Source organism: Lathamus discolor, chromosome 8 (assembly GCF_037157495.1).
Source record: "Lathamus discolor isolate bLatDis1 chromosome 8, bLatDis1.hap1, whole genome shotgun sequence".
Taxonomy (NCBI): Eukaryota; Metazoa; Chordata; class Aves; order Psittaciformes; family Psittacidae; genus Lathamus; species Lathamus discolor.
In genome coordinates this window covers 1,591,234-1,612,295 of record NC_088891.1, presented here as the reverse complement: position 1 = coordinate 1,612,295, position 21,062 = coordinate 1,591,234, and the positions used below count along the sequence as shown (strand labels likewise).

Here is a 21,062-nt window from a genome sequence, read left to right as displayed (position 1 = left end):
GTTCTGCCCGTGCCCCTGCCCGCGAGGAGGGCGCTCCCGCTGGGGATGGGGTAGGGGCGGAAGAGCCGCTCCCGGTCCCTGCGGGGCACCGCGGCCTCGGCACGGCCGAGCTCCGGGCCCACCGGCGGCTCCGCGCTCGCCCCAGGCCGCAGCGAGCCCCCGGGGGCTCCCCCGTGCCCGGGCCCCGCTCGGCCTCAGCGCTCCGGGGGCGCTGGCGCAGGGCGCGGCCCGCACCGGCTCCTCCGGGCCACGACTCCGCCCGGCCAGCAGGGGGCAGCCGCGCTGCGGGACGCACCCGATGGCGTCGTCATAGCAACGCTTGCTGCCCGGCGGGGAGGGGGCCGGCGACGCCCTTACGCAGCCGCGCTGCTCTGCGACGTGCGCGCTGATTGGTTAGATTTAAATCGCGGCGAGCGCGCTGGTGGCGGTTGTGGCTGAGGGGGAGCGCAGTAGCGGCCGCCTCCTATCGCGACATGAAGGCAGCGTGAGTGTGACCCCGGCCCCTTCCCCTCGGCCCCTTCCCCTCGGCCCCGGCCCCCTTCTCCTCGGCCCCCTTCCCCTCGGCCCCGGCCCCTTTCCCCTCTCCCCTCTCCCCTCGGCTTCTGCCCGACGGCTCGGCCCGTGGTGGCCGCTCACGCCTCCCCTTCCCTCAGTAGAATGAAGACTCCGCGGAGGCCGGTGCCGAAGAAGCCCTCGAACCCCTGCGTGAAGGATCCCGTGGGGGTGAGTGCGGGGCTCCGAGGGTTGCGGGGTCCCTCCGGGGCTGCGCTCACAGCGGGCCCTGTGCCCCTCTTCGCTCCCTGCCCAGGTGTACTGCAGGGTGAGGCCGCTGAGCCGCCCGGACCAGGAGTGCTGCATCGAGGTGATCGATGAGACCACGGTGCAGATCCACCCGCCCGAGGGATACCGGATATTTCGCAACGGGGAGTACCGGGAGGTAACGGCTGGCGTCGGTGAAGAGCTCGGGGTGGGGGACCTCGCCTTGGGGCTGGGCTGGAGGGGATGTTCTCCAGCCTGGAACTGAGGCTTGAGGTCCTTCACCCTGCTGTCGGTGCTTTGTGCTGGCTTGTGGCATCTCTAGTATGCAAATCAGCAGCTTCTGCTGTTGGAGAAGTGTATTTTCAAACCCAGAAAACCACCTAGAGCAAAGCTGCCCATTGCCTTAACTATCCAATCTGTTCTCTGTAGACAAAAAGGCTTCTTCTGCAGGGGAGAGGAAGGGTAAAAGGAGCATAAGTGAAGTGAGAAGAAGCTCTTCCCTGTGGGGTGCTGAGGCGCTGGCACAGGGTGCCCAGAGAAGCTGTGGCTGCCCCATCCCTGGCAGTGCTCAAGGCCAGGTTGGACACAGGGGCTTGGAGCAAGCTGCTCCAGTGGAAGGGGTCCCTGCCCGTGGCAGGGGCTGGAGCTGGAGGAGCTTTAAGGTCCTTTCCAACCCAAACCAGCCTGGGGTTCTGTGAAATGTGTAGATTTCTTGAAGGACTAATTGAAAGAAACCAGCTCTAAACTGAACTAGACACGAATGAATTAAGGATTCATTTATCCTGAGCAGATGTTTCCTAGAAAAGGAGGATTTTGGCCGTATGTGTAGAATGGGGAGCCAGAGCCAGACCTGTGCAACTCTGCACAGGAAAAATGAAGGCTTAAAATGATATATCTTCTATTTCCAGACACAATATTCTTTTAAAGAGGTGTTTGGCACCCTCGTTGTTCAGAAGCAGCTCTTTGACGTGGTGGCTAAGCCTCTAGTGGAAGACCTCATTCGTGGGAAAAATGGTAAGCAAGAACTTGTTCTCTGCCACTTGCCTGTCTGCCATGCAGTTTGTTATGTTACTATGACTTCATGTGTCTCAAGGTTTCTTAGGTTGCCTGGGTAAAAACATGTGTATCTTGTTTGCCATGGAATAGTTGTGGTTCAGCATCCTTGGAAGCTCTTCTTGCTTTTAACTACATCTAAACCCATTTATCCTTGTGTGTTACTTTACTGTTAACTGTTTAAAAGGAGCCATTGATTTTCCCAAATACATTCAACACAGGAAAGGCAGGGGGTGTGGTTATAACAGAGCTGTTTCTTGACACAGGAAGCAGGATTAATTTTCCTGTCCCTTCTAGGTCTCCTTTTTACGTATGGTGTGACAGGCAGTGGGAAAACGCACACCATGACAGGATCTCCTGGTGATGGAGGACTTCTCCCTCGGTGTTTGGATATGATCTTCAACAGCATAGGACCCTTCCAGGCCAAGCGATTTGTGAGTGGTTTTGTGCTGAATTCTCCACTCTGTTGCCTGCAACAGCTTAAACCCATTATTAAACCTTTCTGTTCCAAGTGTCTCCTGTTGAGTGCTGTAGCTGGAGCACTTTAAAAAGAAAACCAGCCACAAAGAACCCACATCCTTGAGATTTGAGGAGCTGGGCTCAAGAGGCAGGTTTGGTAACTAGGATGGATATTCCATGAAGATGTATGGTGTGGCTGGCCTTATAATTGTTGCTCATTCTTTAATTAATAAAGAAAAGAGGAAGCTTTCTGGGTTATGGACCGAGATCTAGCCGCAGGATACAAAGCCACGGGAAACCTTATCTAAAATAATATAGATGTGAGGCTTTCCTTGTGGTCAAACACATCTGGATTTTGGTATCTAAGTGTATTGGAAATAATACTGCAAGTCTTTTCCTTGCTTGTGTGCAGCCTGGGAGCTTCTATGGATTATTGTTATCTCAGAAATACCTGGTTTCTGTCAGATATACTTCACGTTAGCTAGCAGACAGAATGCTAGTGAGAGGCATGATGCGAGTTAGACACGGTGTGTGCCAGACAGCTCGATCAAATACTTTGGTTTGCTGCCCAACACTTATGTTCTCTAATGCTTGTTGTTGTATTGTCTAAACATACTCACTGCTCAGGTTTTTAAGCTTGATGACAAGAACGGTGTGGATGTTCAGTGTGAAGTAGATGCCCTATTAGAGCGCCAGAAAAGAGATGCCATGCCTATTCCAAAAACTCCATCGGGCAAGTAAGTCACTATTGTAACAAGCAGAATGGATTTAGTTCCTGTATTATTCTGTTGTTGTGGTTTTAGCTTATCTTGGTCTCTTTACCCTTCCCTTCAAAAAAAAAAAATAAAGACAAATATTAATGGGAAGTTAGGATATTGCATGTGGTTTGAGGTATAAGTGTTTAGTTTGAAAGACTTGGAATCGGGTGACAGAAGTCTATTTTTTGTACCTGTTAACCCAAGTGTAAGTGAATTTACCAGGCAAGAATGCTATGAAGTTAAATCTGGGGATATTCTGCAAAGTAGTGAAAGGAGGATAGGAATGTTGACTGGGATTTTGCAAGGCATTTCTTGCTGACACCACGTCCAGCAGTGTCAGATGGGAGTTTATCTACTTAATTTTCACACTGCTTTTTTTAATGCAGTGTCACTGGATGTGCTGTCATTAGTTGCTGGTGTGAGCATTTCCCTACTCAAAGCATGTATCTGTCAGTAGATTTGCTTTTTCGCTGCCTTGTCACTGGCTGCGGATGCTTCATTACAATCACTTCTTGTGCGTGTCCAACAGGCGACAAATCGATCCGGAATTCGCAGATATGATCAATGTGCAGGATCACTGCAAAGTGGAAGATGTTGATGAAGATAATGTCTACAGTGTCTTTGTCTCCTATATCGAGATCTACAACAACTACATATATGACCTCCTGGAGGAAGCTCCCTTTGAGCCTATAAAACCAAAGTTAGTTTTATGAATACCATTACTCCTACTTTAGTTGTGCTTTTGCAGGAGCTACAATATGTCTTTGCAGCTGGAGTCTTGGCAAATGTGGCTCAATTCACGGGAATCATTTAAAAAATCACATGAAAAAGGTGATGGCAAAGGAGGCCAGACAATAGTATTGAAGTGTGCCAAGTGCTGATGGTTGTTCTGCTGCTAAGACTTGGCACTCCTTTCCCTGTTATAAGAGGAGATTAATATGCAAATATTTAATTTGTTAGGCAGTGCGTTGTATCCCACTGAGATTCTAAATCTCTTCATGCTTTTCTGAGTACTATTCCTAGCAGGCGACTGCCACTTGGAGTCAGCCATTCCTTAGCTGACACTTTATTTTCCTGGAAAACAGCGTATTGGGTGGAAGTTGCCGTTTTGTTGATTTATAGTTAGTGCAAGTTTGCATGGGATTTCACTTGATGCCAGTAGCTTCCCATGAAACTAGAAAGGGATTGTCTCATAAATTCTTGATATTTTGGGGGAAGGTGTGTACTCGACTGATGTCTAAAATTGATTCTAAAATCAGTGAATCTTGAGGCTGTCAGAAAAAGCAGTCTGCAAATCAGACTCTGGGTACATTGGTTTTAATCCTAAACCCATTAAAGCAACCCCCCTGCCTGCCCATTGGTACATGTGTTAATTAAAGAGTTGGCTGATTTACAAAGACTAACTAGAGCAAAACGTCAGGAGTTGTCTCCAGGGCACTGGCTGGAAAAGGGCTTGAATCTTTGGGAATGCTTTTTAAAGAAGTATGAAATTATTTGCTTTAGTATTCTGCTAATATCCAAAAATCAGCCTATGAGGAATCTTGGATGATTTCTATTTACGGAAACTGCAGTCTATTATATATGAAATGAGTTTTAGACACAAGATGAATGACTTAATATTTCTTTAACCCTGTTTTTTTGGTAGGTGGAACAATTGCAACACTCCTGTGCGAAATGGTGACTTTATGTATGTGCACAAGAATATTATTGCCAATACTGAAAAGTGACCTTTCCTTTCAGTAGAAGCAGAAAGCAAACTTGACTGGCTCTCTGTCTCTTCTTGCTTTCCTAGCAAACATAGAACACTGCTGAAGCCATCTTGCTTCTGTGTGCATGTAGAAAAACAATAGCTGCCACCCAAACCCATGATTTCTAGTAAGAATTGCAATTAAACGTAGCTTCTAAATTAAAGCAGTAGCTGAAGTGTAACTAATCTTGGCTGAGTGTGTGTCCATGTACTTGTACTTCCTCTTCCATCTGCTGTATGGATAATTGACATATTCAGTCTGAGTTTTGTTCTTAAACAAAAGAACATTTGCATGACAATGTATTAGACACCACCAGAATTGAGTTTTTGGTATATTTCTTTTGTTTCCTCCCTGTCCTTAAGACCTCCACAGTCCAAAATACTTCGTGAGGACCAGAATCACAACATGTATGTCACAGGATGCACAGAAGTAGAGGTGAAATCTACAGAAGAAGCTTTTGAAGTGTTTTGGCGAGGTAAATCTTGGACTATAACTTCTGAAATGCAGCGCAGATGTGTAATCCTTTACCCTAACATGCTGAAAACAGAATGGCTTTGCCAGATGGTGAGCCTGTGAGGTAAAACAGGGGCTTGGAAGGCTTGTTTCTGTTCGAAACAGGTCAAAAGAAGAGGCGGATTGCAAACACTCAGCTGAATCGAGAATCCAGTCGCTCTCACAGTGTTTTCATTATAAAGTTGGCTCAGGCACCGCTGGATGCAGATGGAGACAATGTGCTGCAGGTGAATTCCAGGGCACAACTCTGTGTGTGTGTGTGCATGTAGGTTAGAAAAGGCAATGAACCATAAAGCATAGCCCACCAAAACCATTCCTGTGTCTTGAGTGTTAGCAACTTCATTGTGAAGGAAATCAAAGTTACTGAATTTCAAGTCTAACACAATTAGTCTTCTCTTTGTAATGAAAACAGGGTGTTAGCACAAAGCTGCTTATTTGGCTTTTACCTCTGCTGCTTTTAAGCAAAACCTGTTAATCTAAGAAGTAGAGCATTTGAATGAGTACAGTTGTATCTATCTTGTGGCCCAAGATGAGGGGATCTGTTAAACCTGCCCACCAGAAGAGCTTGTGATACCCAGCTTCTTGCATTAAGGGCTATAGGAACACTCTCAGACTTTATTTAAAGGCAGAATATGCATTCTTTTTAAGTGTGCATGCTAGTTTAGGTCTGGGAGGCGAGGGGGAACTCCCCACCCTGTTAGAAGGAATATGTTGCTGATCTTAGCCTAATGTAATTTGTTTTCTGTAACAGGAGAAAGAGCAGATCACTTTAAGCCAGCTGTCTTTAGTTGATCTGGCTGGAAGTGAAAGAACTAATAGAACAAAAGCTGAAGGGAACAGGTTGCGAGAAGCAGGTATGTAACCACCTTTAGACTTCCTGGTAATCCTATATGCTATTCGATCTACTGCTAGAAAAGATCTTGTAGGAAGAATTGAAGTGTCCTGCTGTCATGTTCTGTTGTCTGATTTGATGACTTTAAATCCTTCAGTTTGGAAACCAGAAGTTTTTGGTAGCAGTTACTCTGATACTTCAGTTGATCACAGCAATTAGCTGTAACAAATGGAACTTAAATTGAGGCAATTTGTTCTTGAACTCCTAGATAGTTTGGCAATGTGATCCAAAAAGCTGCTTACAGCATTGTTTTGCCTTGTGGGCTTTCTTTTTGGTTTTAAGGTAATATTAATCAGTCACTGATGACATTAAGAACATGTATTGAAGTCCTGCGGGAAAACCAGATGTATGGAACAAATAAGGTATGCAACCCCTTATCAAATTACCTATTGACTTGGCAAACATCTGGTGTAATGAAAGGCTACTACATCTTTCATGTACTTTATTTTCAGATGGTTCCATACAGAGATTCCAAACTGACTCATCTCTTCAAGAACTATTTTGATGGTGAAGGGAAAGTGCGTATGATTGTGTGCGTTAACCCTAAAGCTGAGGACTATGAAGAAAGCCTGGTAACTTCCTTGCAGATCTTACCTTGTTCTCTCTTTTTTTTTTCCTGTTTGTCACTGAATTCTTCAACTGAGTAGATGAGAGGAATAATAATTACTGCTGCTTGGGCACTTCATTTAATCAAGTATAAAATAACTTGAACTGTGTCTGTACGTTGGTTTTATGGTCCCTTTTGAGGGCTGAGGTTAGGAAAGTGTGGCTGGGAAGGCTTCTGGATACTCCACTTCAATCCCAAGGTATCTAGTTGAGATTATAGCTTGATAATGTCTCCTCTAATACTTTTATTGACCTACAATATCACTTTCCAACTTAGAGTGGCTTGCCTCTTGGTTAGTTTTGGTGTTCAGCTTGCTTTTGTTCTGTTGTAGCAAGTGATGCGCTTTGCAGAGATGACACAGGAGGTTGAAGTGGCAAGACCTGCTGACAGACCCATCTGCGGCCTGACACCGGGCCGGCGCTTCAGGAATCAGGCCTTCAGAGAGGAGCTCCAACGGAAGCTGGAGATGAGGGGAGGGCCAATAAATGAAGGTAAATGCTAAAATACTGGGTGGTTACAGCAGTTTTTTTTCCTGTTAGGAATTTCAGGCTATTTTAAAACAAATTATTTGAGCCTTGGATGTGCAAAAGGAACTTAGCTGTGAGCCTCCTCTGCAATAGGCACCATTTTCATCCCGCAGTGCTACTTGTAGCATAAACCTAGTTACTGTGGAAGTGTTACTGTGATGAGTTGAATCCATGCTCCTATTATTACAGCTCCTGAAAGGAAATTGTGCTGGGGATGATACTTTGATGTTTTTGTATGCTTAGGGCTTCCTTTAGAAATCGGGAGTAGCCTGGAGGTATTATAATTCAATGAATTGAGAATGTCACATTTAATCTTGTCTCAATGCTGTCGTCTCTTCTGAAAACCTCGAGTTCTCATTAATAATTCCAAGTCCTGTCTGCTTCATGATACTCGGGAATGAATGATGTGTGGCTGTGCATTGTCAAATGGACTTTTTCTGTTCTGTAGCTTGCTGACAGACTCTCTTGGCTTTAAATCTTACAGAGACAGAAGAGCAAGCTGTTTCAGAACTGCTTTTGCAGAACTTTCCTCCCTTGCCTTCATGTGAGCTATTGGATATTAATGATGATCAAACACTTCCAAAGGTGATTGAAGTCCTGGAAAAACGCCATAAACTACGACAAATGTTGTCAGAGGAGATTGCCAAAACTGGTAAGAGTTTGAGCATCAGTTTGAAGTTAGTTTTGGTGCCCTTATTACTACTCAAGGGATCTCTCCTGTATCTTCTGTCCGACATGATGTATCTTGCCTTGATTGATCATTTAAAAAGCCTTTTCTAAGGTAATGAAATAGCTGAAAGCATTGTTGGTGGGAGAAAGCCAGAAGTGCTTTTGATAATGTGGAGATACGGTGAGAAGATAAAATATATTGATTCCCTTGCAGTGCATGCATTTAAAACAGTGCTGCAAGAATTTGACTCCAGTGTTGTGTCCAAGGAAAACTATATTCAAGGAAAACTGTCTGAAAAAGAGAAAACCATAGCAGGGCAGAAAATGGAGCTGGAACGCCTGGAGAAGAAAATAAAAACTTTGGAATACAAGGTCAGTTTCTTCCTTGTCTAAAGCCAAGCACCAAGTGCACGTGTGTCATTGGGCAAGCTGCTTGGTGTCAGGAGTTGCTTGTAAGATGGGTATTAGAAACAAGGTTAAAAGTATTTTGTGGGGAACTCTTACTGAATGCTTTATGGCTTTCTTATGAGGCGAGGCTTTTCTTAATACATGGAGATGGGCAACTTCAGTTGTAAAATCTCTGAAACTTTGTGGAATGTTGACCATTATCTGGCTATGTTTGTACAACAGCTGATGCATTCCAGTATGTGTTAACAGTCAAATAGAACTGGTGATTCTGGGCTTAGGTGGTTGTGTTTCTAAGAAGCATTGGCAAGTCCTTCCTGTCTTCCTCCAGATTCATATCTTGGAGAAAACTGCAACAATTTATGAAGAAGACAAGCGTAATCTTCAGCAAGAGCTGGAAAGCAAGAGCCAGCAACTGCAACGTCAGGCTTCGGACAAGCGCAGGATGGAGGCACGATTGCAAGGCATGGTGACGGAAACCAGTGTGAAATGGGAGAAGGAGTGTGTAAGTACACTGCTACATCTGTTAGTAATGTGTGATGGAGTGATGCTGCCTCGTGCCAGCCACCTTGGGTTATGTGAGGGGTTTTCTGCTATAGTAGTGTTAAGAGTGGAGGTGTGTCTGGCTTTTAATTATGGACTCAGACATTTTGAACACTTCTATGTGTACAATGATACGATAAAGTCCTCAAGGACTTCTGATGCAGCTAGAGCAGCTCTCTTGAGCTCTGTGTCAGTTCGTCTCAAAACGTGGAATTTGTTCTTTTGGGTTTGTGGCACTCTTAAGAAGTGATTCTCTTGTTCCATCAGTTGTCAGTAGAAGCCTCATGTCAGAATTTCCCCTTTCTCCGCATGTAAAGTCTTGCTCAGTACGTGACAAGCAATAAGGAAAGGAAATCTGAGGGATTAACTCTTTCTACTGCAGGACTATTACTTCAGCATCATTGCTAGAACTATAGATAGACACGTTCCTATTTGTTGTAATTTAGGAAGCAAAATGCTTATGGAATTAAGCATGGTATTATTTTATAATCTGCAAAGCCTTTCTTTGGCTTGACATGTCATTATTTCCAATAGCTTGTATCTTAGTGAGGAAGAACTTTGTTCCATGTGGAATATGCAATTCCCTTCAAGCTTTCAGCACCATTATTTGTGCTTTCCTGTGAGGTACTTCATGCTTTTCCTCCTATGTCTCTGTAGGAGCGTCGTGTGGCAGCAAAACAGCTGGAAATGCAGAACAAACTTTGGGTTAAAGATGAAAAACTGAAGCAGCTGAAGGCCATTGTTACTGAACCAAAAAATGAGAAGCCAGAGAGGCCTTCACGAGTGAGAGACCGAGAGAAGCCTGTTCAGAGATCAGTGTCTCCTCCACCAGCACCTGTATGTTGCCTTTAAAACACTTCTCGATATAGGGAAAAGCACGCTTATAAAAATGAACTGAAGTGCAGGCCCCTTCTCTTTAGTGGCTAGAAAATACTTCCCAAGCACAGAATTTGGATGACTTAAACTTGCTTTGAATTCTTTGTCTCCTGTTGTATTTATTGTTGCTTTTTATTCTTGCTTCTACCTTCTAATGCTACTGATATTGGAAGAATGCCTGATTCTTAATGCTGTCACTGCAACACAATACCTCTCCAAACCCGTGAGCTTGATTTGGCACTCTGCACCTTGTCAGTATTCAATGTTTTATTGCCTTGAAAGTTGACAATTCTGTGTGTTCACTAATTTCTTTCCTATTCTCTCTAGCCTCCTAGTAACTCTATTACTCAAGTCCCTAACAGCCAGCGGCTCGTGAGCAACCCTCGGGTGCACAGACGTTCTAACTCTTGTAGCAACATTTCTGTGGCATCCTGTGTTATGGAATGGGAGCAGAAAGCCCCTTCGCACAAACCTACCAGTGGTACTTCTAATGCAAGGAATAGACAACAAGAACCAGAACAAAATAGAGACTATAACATCTCAAACAGAAGGAGAGGGATGTGCTGGACTGGAGTCACTGAGCTTCCCAGGCATAGAGATGAGCTAGAAATAGAAGAGGATCAATGCCACAGGGTTAGTGCTGCTCCTGTCAAAAGCTCGAAGTAGTGTTGCTCAGTCTGGCTCAAAAACTCATTACGACTGAGCACACCTAACATAGATGGTAGTTTCCTCCTTACTGTATTTCTTGCTGGTGCATTGATAGCCCTGTGAGGAACTCTGAACCAGCTAGACTTTAGCTATAAATGTCCTTGTGTTTTAACTTGTGTCTGTCTCCCCAAACCTGTCTTGCAGCCTGCAATTTACTATAGTCTGTTTGAGCAGCTTAAAAGGTGGTCTTATGAGCCATGCCTGCAAATGTCTGTCCAAGTACTGTTTCCAGTAGACATCTCACTTGTGTAACTGTTAACTCTCTTAGACCAGCCTTGCTTAATATCTGTGTTAAAACTGGGGCTTTGCTTATAGGTGGGAGACTTCCTTTTCATTAAAGTAATGCATGCAATTGTTTGATTCAGTGGCATCTCTGTCACATTACAGTGCTGTCACAGTGGCTCAGGTAAATCAAAGAGAACTGCACACCCCAGCCTCTTAGAGAGCTTCTTGAGAGGAGAAAAGTTAATCGTGGTATGATTAATTGTTGAGTGTTCTCAAAATTCCTGTCACTTGCTGGCCCTTTGAAGTGAGGGACAGGCTTTTAAGCAAATACTATTCCAATTAACTAATACATGAATTGCTGTCAGCAGAGAATGGGCTGTGATCTGTGCCACGGCAAAATGTGCCCAGTAATAGCGCATCCTTTCTTTAGAACATGAGTTCCAAGGCACCTTGGCAGAATGGTTTCATAAGAAAATCAACTGAAATAAGCCCATGCCAATTAAAATGTATTGAAATTATTGCTTTTTTTTAATGGAAGATTTTTGCTGAAAGCCACATTTCCCTATATATGTTTAATGATGAAGAGCTGCTTTAGACTTAAAAGAGGTTTATCTGTAAAGGGTCCAGCCAATCTCATGTCTATTGGTCAAAGAAATCCTAATCGATGCTCATCATGTGAAGATAAAGTGGGTGGCACTTGCATTTGTGGTTTTGCTCACCATGTTTCAGAGGCCTCTAAGGTGAGCATGTAAATGGAGCAGAGAGAGGCTGCAAATACTCTTTCAAAACCCCATTCAAAGATCTTGAAGGGACCCAGGTTTTTAACTGAGTTTCCAAAGTGTTCTGATTTTCCTGAGCACCTGGCAATAATAATGTTCATCAAATGGAAATGTATGAACTTCTTAGGGGTTTCCAACAGCTGAGTTGAGAAGCAATAGCACCAGCACAGGGGATGCTGCTTCTGCTCTGTTTACTCTGTTAGGTTTTGCCTCCTTTAAAGATGTTGGGAATCCATACCCTGCTTGCTTTGCTACCCCAAAAATCCATTTTGAATCATGAATGCATCCATGGAAACATAATTTTCTCTCTTGTGGTTGGTTAATATGTTCATAGTAATTGAGTTTGATTTGGAAACTGGGGAGGAGCATTACCAAACATAATGATATCCTCCTTGAGGAGACTTTCTTATGTCTGGAATTGGCAACAGACTGGGTAACAGCTAAAATTCACCAGAAATGGGAACTGGCAGAGTCCTTGCAAGGCTCTTTGTAATGGTGCCTTTCAGGATGCACTCTGAAAGCACTTGAGGAAGGAAGCTTTGATCTTCCTACAGACACATCTTAACCAGACCTGCAAAGCTCCCTTCTGCTAATGATACCCTGTGAGTGATTTTCCTGTGTGCTGATTTCTCTTGATTCTCTTCCACTCTGCTCAGAGCGCACCTCCAGTTCGGCTCAGACACAGACGGTCCCGCTCAGCTGGGGAGAGATGGGTGGATCATAAACCACCTTCTAATGTGCCCACTGAGACGGTCATGCAGCCTCAAGTGCCTCATGCCATCACGGTGGCAGCTGCAAGTGAAAAGGCGCTAGCTAAGTGTGACAAGTACATGCTGACGCACCAGGAGCTAGCCTCTGATGGGGAGATTGAAACTAAGCTCATTAAGGTAAAAGAAATGCCTTCGTTGTGGACTTGTGATAACCCTGTCAAACCCCTTTCTGGTGCTACTGGCTTGTGAAAGGGTGTGTTTGGCTTGATCTGCTGTGAGATTTGAGTTGACAGTTCTGTCCTTCAAGGGAGCTTTTAGTGTCTGACGATACTGTTCTTTGTCATTAGTTTCTATAAACCATTACAAACCTGTTTAACCCAATCACTAGTTTCCCTGGCAGTAATGAAGTGTTGGTTTTTCCTCTAGTAAAGTGCAGTAATCCATTTGTAGTGAAAGACTTAGACTGATCTTTCAGAGTCAGTCCTGTTGGAGCGGTGCTGTTTCACCTTCAGTAGCAGTGTGAGTAACTTGCTGCAGTGATGGATGCTCGAATGCTCCAGGACACAATTTCTCGTAGTCAACTGACAAGCAAACTGGTGAGAGCCCAGGCTTTGAACACTTGCAGTGTTTGTGTCCCACAATGCTGACTGTACTTACCTAAGGCAAATTGTGAGCTCTTTGTAATTTGGAACAAGAAGGTTTTGATTCATTTTTCCTCTACTCACAGGCCTTCTAATATTGCTTTCTGTTTTTGAGTTAAAAAAAAAAAGCCCTCACTTCTTTCATGTGTGTTCATGAAAACAGTTTTCATGTGAAAGCCAGTGCTGTAGCAATCGTGCTGATCTAGTGACTGTACCTTGTCAACTGCTTTCTGCTTCCCAGGGTGATGTTTTCAAAACCAGAGGTGGTGGACAGGCTGTGCAGTTCACTGAGATAGAGACTCTGAAGCAGGAATCTCCAACTGGGTGAGTTGTGATGTTAACTTGAGGTTCTGATGCTGCTGGAGGTGTGTAACTCCAGCAGTGCACATGGAACTGCTTCTGGTCCAAATGATTGGACAGGAAGTTGTTACATCTAACTTGAAATCATGTAAAAGTAATTTGGTGAGGCTTATAGCTACTAGAGCTGTTTTTAAGGCTGGGCTGCTGCTGAGAGCAAAGATTTTATTTAGGAAGTATAAAATGTGTTCTCTTGCATATGAAAATCTGCCAAAATACATAATGCTTGTAACTCTTCATACTTGTAACTCTTCATACGCTTTCAGTCGAAAACGAAGATCATCACCTTCCAATCCTGACCCGCCTGAGGATGCTGCAGACTCGGAATGGACTGATGTGGAAACCAGAGTAAGCCAAAAAGGAAGAAAGGGGGTTATCTCATGCTTGATCTGGATGAGAATTTGGGGTAATGCTCATAACTGTGTTTTGGGGTCAGCGATAGAGACTGATTTTGTGTGTCTTGGCAGTGCTCTGTGGCAGTGGAGATGAGGGCAGGATCAGCTCTCGGACCTGGATATCAGCATCATGCTCAGCCCAAGTAGGTGCCTCTCTCCTTTTGTGGCTGGGGGATTGTGTTCTCTTTCCTAGTAACATTTAACATGGGAGAGCTTTCTTTTTTTACTCCCCGTTGACCTTGCTGCCTTTCCTAAGTTAGGTTTGGGATGCAGAGGCAGGATCATTTAGTGTTGGAAGCTGGTGATGGGATAGACCTGTAGGAGACTCCACCCAGAAGACAACTTAATTCTTAGAACTCAATATTCTGCTTACTGCACTGAATGCCAGAGTCTGATCTCTTGCCATCCCAGCTGCAAAAAGCTAGGAACTGTAGGATGCCTGGCATGTCCAGAGTGGAACAGGGCAGTGAAAAGTGCTAAGCTGTATTCCCTACCTACTTAAGAAGCCCAGGCTCTAGTTGTGCTAGAAGAAACCTTCCCTTCAAAGGCATAGATAACAGCCTGAATTCTTCAGGGCTGTCTTTAATGTGGTGGGATCAGTGGCAGCTGCACACAGGAATGGAAGTTTACCAAGCCAGCAGTCCCAGTTTCTAAGAGTCCAAATGATCCTGCAGTCTGTAAGGCTGGTGTTAACACCTGAGCCTCACATCTAACAAAGGAAATGCTTCAGATAAGGTAGTTCTGTTAAACCAGAGGTTGCAGAGCAGAATGCAATCCAGATTTGGCCTCTTGCAGCTAGGTGCTGGCGCTGCTCTGGAGGCCTCCTGTTCAGCTCAGAGGAAGAAAAGGCAGTTTTGCAAGACCTTTGCGGCAGGAGAAAGGGCTGGAGAGAGAGAGTGTTTGTGAAGGCAAAATCAACTAAACTCACTGCATTTGGAACCCAGAAAGTTTAGAACTGTGGTGGAAGGGTATTTTGGAGAGTGTCTGAAAGTGTCCCCCTTTCAGATAAGGTGACAAATACGAGCCTTTCATCATGTTAGCATATACTTTATTACATCTCTTATTAGAGATGTGCTCAAGGTGGCTACTGCTACTTGCTGTCTTGCTACAGCCTTGTAATATTGTAGTATATCCTTTAGTTTATCTGTGTATTGAGTTGGAGCTTGTATTTATTTTAGCTTATTTAATAACTTTAAGCCTTTGTTTCTTACACAGTTGTGAGCATAAAACAAAGTCAAAACCACGGTTGCTGCTAATATCTTTAGTTTAAATTGTTGCATTTCCTAGCATAAGAAGTATGTGAGACTTGTGTATAGAGCAGACTGGGTAAATAAGGTATTTATTGTTAAGGAAAACTGCTGCTGTGTAAAACCTGGAAGTTATTTGTGGCTTTTCTCTTTCCTTTTCAGGCGAAGAAAACCATGAACTTCATGTGCTACTGCATTGGATTCCTCTTGATTTTATCAGACTGATGTAATCTCTGCTGCCAATGATAAGCCTGATGAAAACTGCTGTGCTATCCCCACAGGCTGGTGTTTTTATAACCTCCTGTGGTAGGCAATGGTTAAATGGGAGATACCTCTTGCTAGTCCCAAAGAAGCATGTGCGTGGCTGTATTTTCAGTAGATATCAGGGGTTCGTCTGTTGTCCCCCCGGACTCCTGAAGAACCTTCTGTCTTGTATGTATTGAGCTGTATCTTTATAAACTAATGACACAAGGCTTTGGCCTTGCATTTATTTTTTCCAGCTTTTTATAGTGCAAAATACTTCTGGTCACTGTCCCTTTTCAGGTCCTCTGTTTCAAAGAGTCATAAATGCTGCTATTTATTTAGATGCAGTAATGCACTTTAAGAGTGTTTCTATGCCATTTCCTATTTTATGATACCCAGCACCAGCCTGGTAACATGGCTTTCTTCTTGGAAGAATTACCTTGGATTATTTAATACTCAAATCAGCTTGTAAAAAAACATTTCTATCTTCAAATTTTCATAGTAATGAAGCAAGAAAACAATAGGTAATGGTGACTTGGCATCAGACCTACTTTATATTGTAGTGTAAGTAATTCGTGTTTTACATCTGTAGATACAGGGTAAAGGGGTAATTTGCTCGCAGATACGGTGAGAACTTTATATTTGTCTCTGCAAACCTGTTAAAATAAATACTTTTTTTTAGTGGCTCTTACAAAGCATGTTCTTGTTACTTAGTTGCTGTAGCTTCACATGCCCCTAAGGTAAGCCCCGCAGCATTTTGACGGTGTCTTGTGCAGAGCTGTCAATGAAGGTATTTTTTGGGATGCATCTAAAGTTTAAACCAAGGAATCTGCTTGATTAATAATAATCAAGCAGATTATAATAATATGCTTGATCAGTAATGACCCCAGGATATGTTTTGGACAACCTTATCTTTGTGTCTGCAGACTGCTTTCAGGGGCAGTTGGTTGCGTTTTGTGAATGCCTCAGTCAAAGGTGTTGAAGCTTTGAGCTTTTTCCAGTGTATGAAAAAGCTTTTCTTCCCAAGTAGTTTAAACCCCCTTTTTCTTATAAATCCTAGGGGATTATTTTTTTAAAACACTTTTGAAGGAAAAGGCCCACAGCTGGAATGGAAAGCTTCAGGGCAGCAGTAATGGCTGGTGCTAGTGCTGTCCTCTGCAGTAGTCTTGGTTTTCCCTGGCCTATGAGCAGGCTTGACCATAATCAGTGAGGAAGCACTTGGTCTGGGAAACAAGGAGCCTTCAAAAAGCTGTAAGCAGAGATAGCTCACTGTGTTGGCAGGCCTTCATCTGTGAGATGTGTTCAGGATGCTGGTTCAAGTATCTTTTGTTGCTTTTATTTACTTCAAGCTAGTCTTATTGATTGCCTGATGACTTGAATGCAATGTCTTAGGATATAGCTAGTAAGTCCTAACAGAAGAAGAAACAAGGAGAAAAAGCAGCTTGAAGAAATACGTGGGTTTAGAAGACTCTTACGGGAGCTTGGATCAGATTGCTCAGGGAAGTGATGGAGTCACCATCTCTGGAGGTATTTCACAGAGGTGTAGATGTGACACTTAGGGACAAGGTTTAGCGGTGGCCTTGGCTGTGCCAGGGTAATGGTTGGGCTTTGATGTCAAAGCTCTTATCCAACCTAAACAATTCCATGAGTTCTGGAGGCGAAGCTTGGTGCTGGAGGAGTGGGAAGCAGTGTGGCTGCAACTGCATGGAGAGCTAATGCCACTAGATGGCGTGGAATAACCATCAGGGGCTGCATCCAGCTCCCTCTACCCTGCAGGGAGGTAGGCTTTGTCCTGGGCCTGGGAATTCCGTGCTGTGGAGTCTTGGAATACCCCTAACTGTAGGTTCCCTACTTGCACCCGTCTTCCTGCCTTTTGTTACTACCTTGAGGGAAGATAGGGATGGGAAGAGCAGTCAATAGAAATAAGGAAAGAAACCTCAATGAGGTTCATGCTCCTGTTTCTGGCATTTAAATGAACATCACATGAAGTCATTGATCTACTATTAATAATGAGACAGATGCCAAATGCATTGTCGCTCTAATTTGGATTTAATCATCCTCTCAGCAGAAATCATGGAAAGCTTTCCTGGGGAAACCTGGGAAGAAGACGAGAAACCGATAGTCGCAGCTTTGCAAAGGGAAATCGTGAGCTATGGAATGTGGCTTCATTTGGGTTGTTTGAAAAGCAGTGTGGAAGCCTGGGTTAACTCTCGGTTCTCGTGGCACTGGTGGCAGAGGCTGCGTGGCCAACGTGTTTATTTCTCCGTTGTGTATTTTGACACCGTGTTTTGCAAGAGCTTTGCTCAGAAATTCCTTGTTTCGAAGGAGAACGCTGTTAAGGTCAAAGAAAACAGTGGCTGCAGGCACTTTGTCCTGTTATAAAGGTTAATCAGAAGTGCAAACACAAGACCTTGCTGAGGAGGGTGCCTGTCCTTGCTGGCACTGTGAGGAAGGTGGCAGCACGGTAACAACTTGTCTGGAGTCCATGGCTTGTTCTTCCTATACTTCAATAGTCCTTGAGCTCTGTGGCTGAGGTAAGTGCATTGGCTTCCTGCCTCTGAGTGGGGTTTGAGGGCAGGGTGAAGGCTGGGCTGCTCTTCCTGGCTTGGGAGCTTGACTGCAGCCAACACAGCCCTCCTGTCTTAATTAGTTACATCTTTAATTACTCAAATGCTACTGCTGCCTCCTGTGATGGGCACTGTAGATAGGTTAAAAGAATGAAGCCTCTTGAATGAGGAGCTTTGCAGGCTCCTGGGTTCGTGTTTGGGAAAGAAACAGGGCTTGGATGAGGGCTTGGGCTCGCTTTGTGAAGCCTGTTATCTCAGGGGAAGAGCTCCGCATGCTCATCAAGCCCAGCTCTGGCGGTGCTTCCCCATCAGCAGAGTTGTGTTTGGTGCCACTCAATTGTGTTCTGAAGTTGTTCTCCGCGTCTTTGCGTCTTCTTCCCCTATTTACCCTCGCACATAGCCCCAGCAGTGTTTACTCTGCAAAGATTCCTCCAAGACTCAGCTAAGCACACAGTTTACTCAGCTAACAAGGGCTGGCATTTATTGTGGGTATCTCTGTGTACTTGTGCTTCAGTCTCCGTTGACATTCGGTGGGAAGCGTTAAAACAAACAGCAGTGGGAGGCTTGGGTTTGCCTGTACCAACCCTGCTCTGAAATAGCTGAGCAGGCTCCCAGCTCGATGTTGGCCAGAGCTGGCTCCCACCAGCCTGCTGCCAGGGAGGATGGAAAAGCCTTTGCGAAGCAAGTGGGCTGTGGTGACAGGTTTTCAGCGCTGGAGATTCAGCTCTCCTTGCTCTGCGGGGCATGTTCACCTCCTCCTTCTCCCCCTTGAGCTTTGCAGTGGGTGCAGCTGACCTTTCCTGAGTGGGTAAGGAAGCAGCCCTATGGAGTAACTCAAATTGCTACCAGGCAAGTTTCTGGGGGGAGTTAGCCTCAAATTCGCTATTGCCCAATTCATTGGGCTTAGAGCAACTTACAGAGCTGAGGCCCCTGATGAGCTTTAAAGGTCCCTTCCAACCCAGACCCCTCTGGCATTCTATGATCCTGGTGTCTTGCTGCAGCAGCAGGAATGTTCCCTGGCATCTGCCCTGTGCTTGGAAGAGGCAGCTTCCTCCTTGCCTCCTGTTGGGATGCTTGAACCTGTTGCTGAGGAGCATTCAGTTACTTGTGCAAACAAAGCAGCCAGGGTGATGTGAAGGCATGAGGGTTTGTGATCACCTCTTAGCGTTTAACAGGGCTCAGGGCAGGTCCTTGGCTCTGGCAGTTCTCTCTGCCAACAGGATCATGCCGTACCCCAGTGGGATGCATCGCCCTGCTCTGCAAAGGCTGGTGCAAGCAGCTTGTCACTGCCTTCGTTTTGAGGCTTGTTTCTGTGATTTCTGGTCCCTGTAGCTGGAACTCTGCAAAACTTCAGCACTTCCATCAGCTGCTCCTCTCTGGAAGAGAGCTGCTTGCGTGGTGGATGCTCCTCCATGAGCAAGCCTGGTGCTAGAGGATCTCTGCCAGTTTGCCTGTCCTTTAGCTCCTCAGCAAACCAGCAGTTGTCAGGAGCACTGAGCCGGATTCGTGTTTACCTTTTGAAGGAGCAAATCCCTGCCACCTCAGAACGAGGGCTGCAGCTAACGCTGCCCCATCTCCCTGCCAGCTCCGAGTCGTCAGAGTTTCCTACTGGCAGAAGGTGAAGGCTCTGGACTCTGTTGCTTGGATGTTCTTGGCATTAACTGCCTACAGCCTCTGCTGAGTAATGAAAAGCAGACGAACACTCAGGTTTGACCCTGGAATGGAGCTGGAGCAGAGCTGCTGCCGAGCTGGGGCTGGTCCAGGCTCTGCCATTGAAACCTGGTTGAGGGAGGGGACAAAAGGTCAGGATCCCGGTCCTGCATCCCTGGCAGTGAATCACTGTTAAGGGTATCGGTACCAGCAGCCTGCAGGATAAGCTGAACTCTTCCCAATGAACCTCATGGGGTTTTACTGCCTCCTCCCTGGCCTCCTGCCCCCCTTGCCAAGGGCTTTGCAGGGTGGAAAAGGTGCCTGCACCCTGCTGCTGCGCTCAGCATTCCGGCTGTGTGCTCGGCAGGCTGCCAGGAGCCAGGGGAGGAAAACATGGATTCGGAGGAGCCTGGTTGCTTTCGGCCCTGGCAGCTCCTGTGCGTGCTTCACACTCGCATGCTGACGTGCTCTGCCCTGACCCGCAGGGCTACAGCTGTCCTCAGCCTGGCCCCTCATCGGGCACTCTCAGTCCTGCATTCCCTGGTGGAAGCTATTTGCAGGGACGGATCAAAGGCATGGCTGGAAATCCTGGCTCTGGGAGGTAACGGAGGCTGCCTGCATGGAAGTCAACTTCTGCTTCGAAGGCATTGCAGAGCATCGATGCTTCGGCTGTGCCCACTGAGCAGCACTGCCCTTGGCTGTGCTTGGAGATGGGTGCTTGGTGCTGCTGTGGGATGGGGAAGAGGAATGGGCCGTGATGCAGAACCTGAGGTTCTGCTGCTGCCCATCACCACTGGGCTCCTGTGTACCACTGCTCCGTGTGTGACAGGGATGCAGGGATTCACTCTGCTCCGAACAGCAGAGCATCCCTCTGGATGCAGGCAGGGCTCAGAGAGCAGCTGCTGCTGGGGGCTTGGGGCACACTCACTTCTTACTGATCATTCTTCTCTTCTCCCAGTGAACTGTGTTCCATTTCCCACCCCCTTTTGTGGTCTCCTCTCTCATGTCCAACCCTGATCACTGCAGTCTGTGGCTCCATGGGGCAGACAGTGCTGGCTGGCCAGGGGTGGTCCATGGTGGGGTTGGTCCCCATCTCCCCCCAGCTACATCCACAGTGCCTGTCTGTAGTGGCACTTAGGGGCTGGGTGTGAAGCTGAAAGTTGGCTCTTCATTGCAGGACTAAGCTTTAGATTGCCTGAAGGTGTTGGAATTGCAGCTGCTTTTCTTCTGAGAGGCTCTGTCCACAGCACAGTGTGAATAATGACAAGCCATAATCCTGGCAGGCACGAGCAATCCTCATGGAGTCACGGCCGTAGGTGAACCACAGATCCCATGGTGGTAGTGTGGGGACAATGCTGGGAGCAGCCTCAAGGGCTTGGGGCTGATGGAAATCACCTTGACGCTTAATGCTTGGAGACAAAAGCATCTTAGCAGGGAGAGCTTGGCAGTGTCAGTGGCCAGAGGACAGGGCTTTAGCCTCCCTTATAAACAAGGCAGATGTTTCTGCGTAGTGCTGGTGGCCATCCCCCTTCGGGCAGGACCCGCTCCGGCAGCCGGAATGACATGGAAGGAACGATCTTTTCCAATGCGCTGCTCCCTGCTTCCCAGAATAGCATTTGTCTGCAGCATCTGCCGTGATTTATGTGGAGTTCGGAGGCTGTTAAAAATAAGCCACCCACGAGCTAAAATTACATTGTCTGCGATTATACTCGGCTTCGTGGACAGGGCGCC

The 21,062-nt window shown here is 45.9% G+C and overlaps 1 protein-coding gene across 6 annotated transcripts; it reads left to right on the top strand.

Moving 5' to 3' along the window:
• The first annotated feature begins 398 nt into the window (after positions 1–398).
• Positions 399–15,809, top strand: KIF23 (kinesin family member 23). 6 transcript variants are annotated; one of them, XR_010614512.1, is made up of 25 exons: positions 399–484; positions 654–723; positions 809–937; positions 1,668–1,773; positions 2,110–2,246; positions 2,899–3,008; positions 3,559–3,729; positions 4,675–4,716; positions 5,140–5,252; positions 5,396–5,517; positions 6,042–6,144; positions 6,465–6,544; positions 6,635–6,754; positions 7,121–7,280; positions 7,801–7,968; positions 8,200–8,357; positions 8,722–8,895; positions 9,591–9,770; positions 10,137–10,442; positions 12,178–12,408; positions 13,114–13,196; positions 13,496–13,577; positions 13,697–13,771; positions 14,424–14,634; positions 15,034–15,809. XR_010614512.1 is itself a non-coding variant. In XM_065688061.1 (24 exons), the coding sequence occupies exons 1-24, from the start codon at positions 474–476 to the stop codon at positions 15,047–15,049; spliced, it is 2,940 nt and encodes a 979-aa protein (XP_065544133.1). In that variant the 5' UTR covers positions 399–473; the 3' UTR covers positions 15,050–15,809. The 6 variants fall into 6 exon arrangements, 5 of the variants coding, with proteins under 5 accessions (XP_065544133.1, XP_065544132.1, XP_065544134.1 ...); XM_065688061.1 differs by lacking the exon at positions 14,424–14,634 and having other exon boundaries at positions 657–723; positions 13,697–13,767; XM_065688060.1 differs by lacking the exon at positions 14,424–14,634 and having other exon boundaries at positions 13,697–13,767.
• Positions 15,810–21,062: the final 5,253 nt, after the last annotated feature.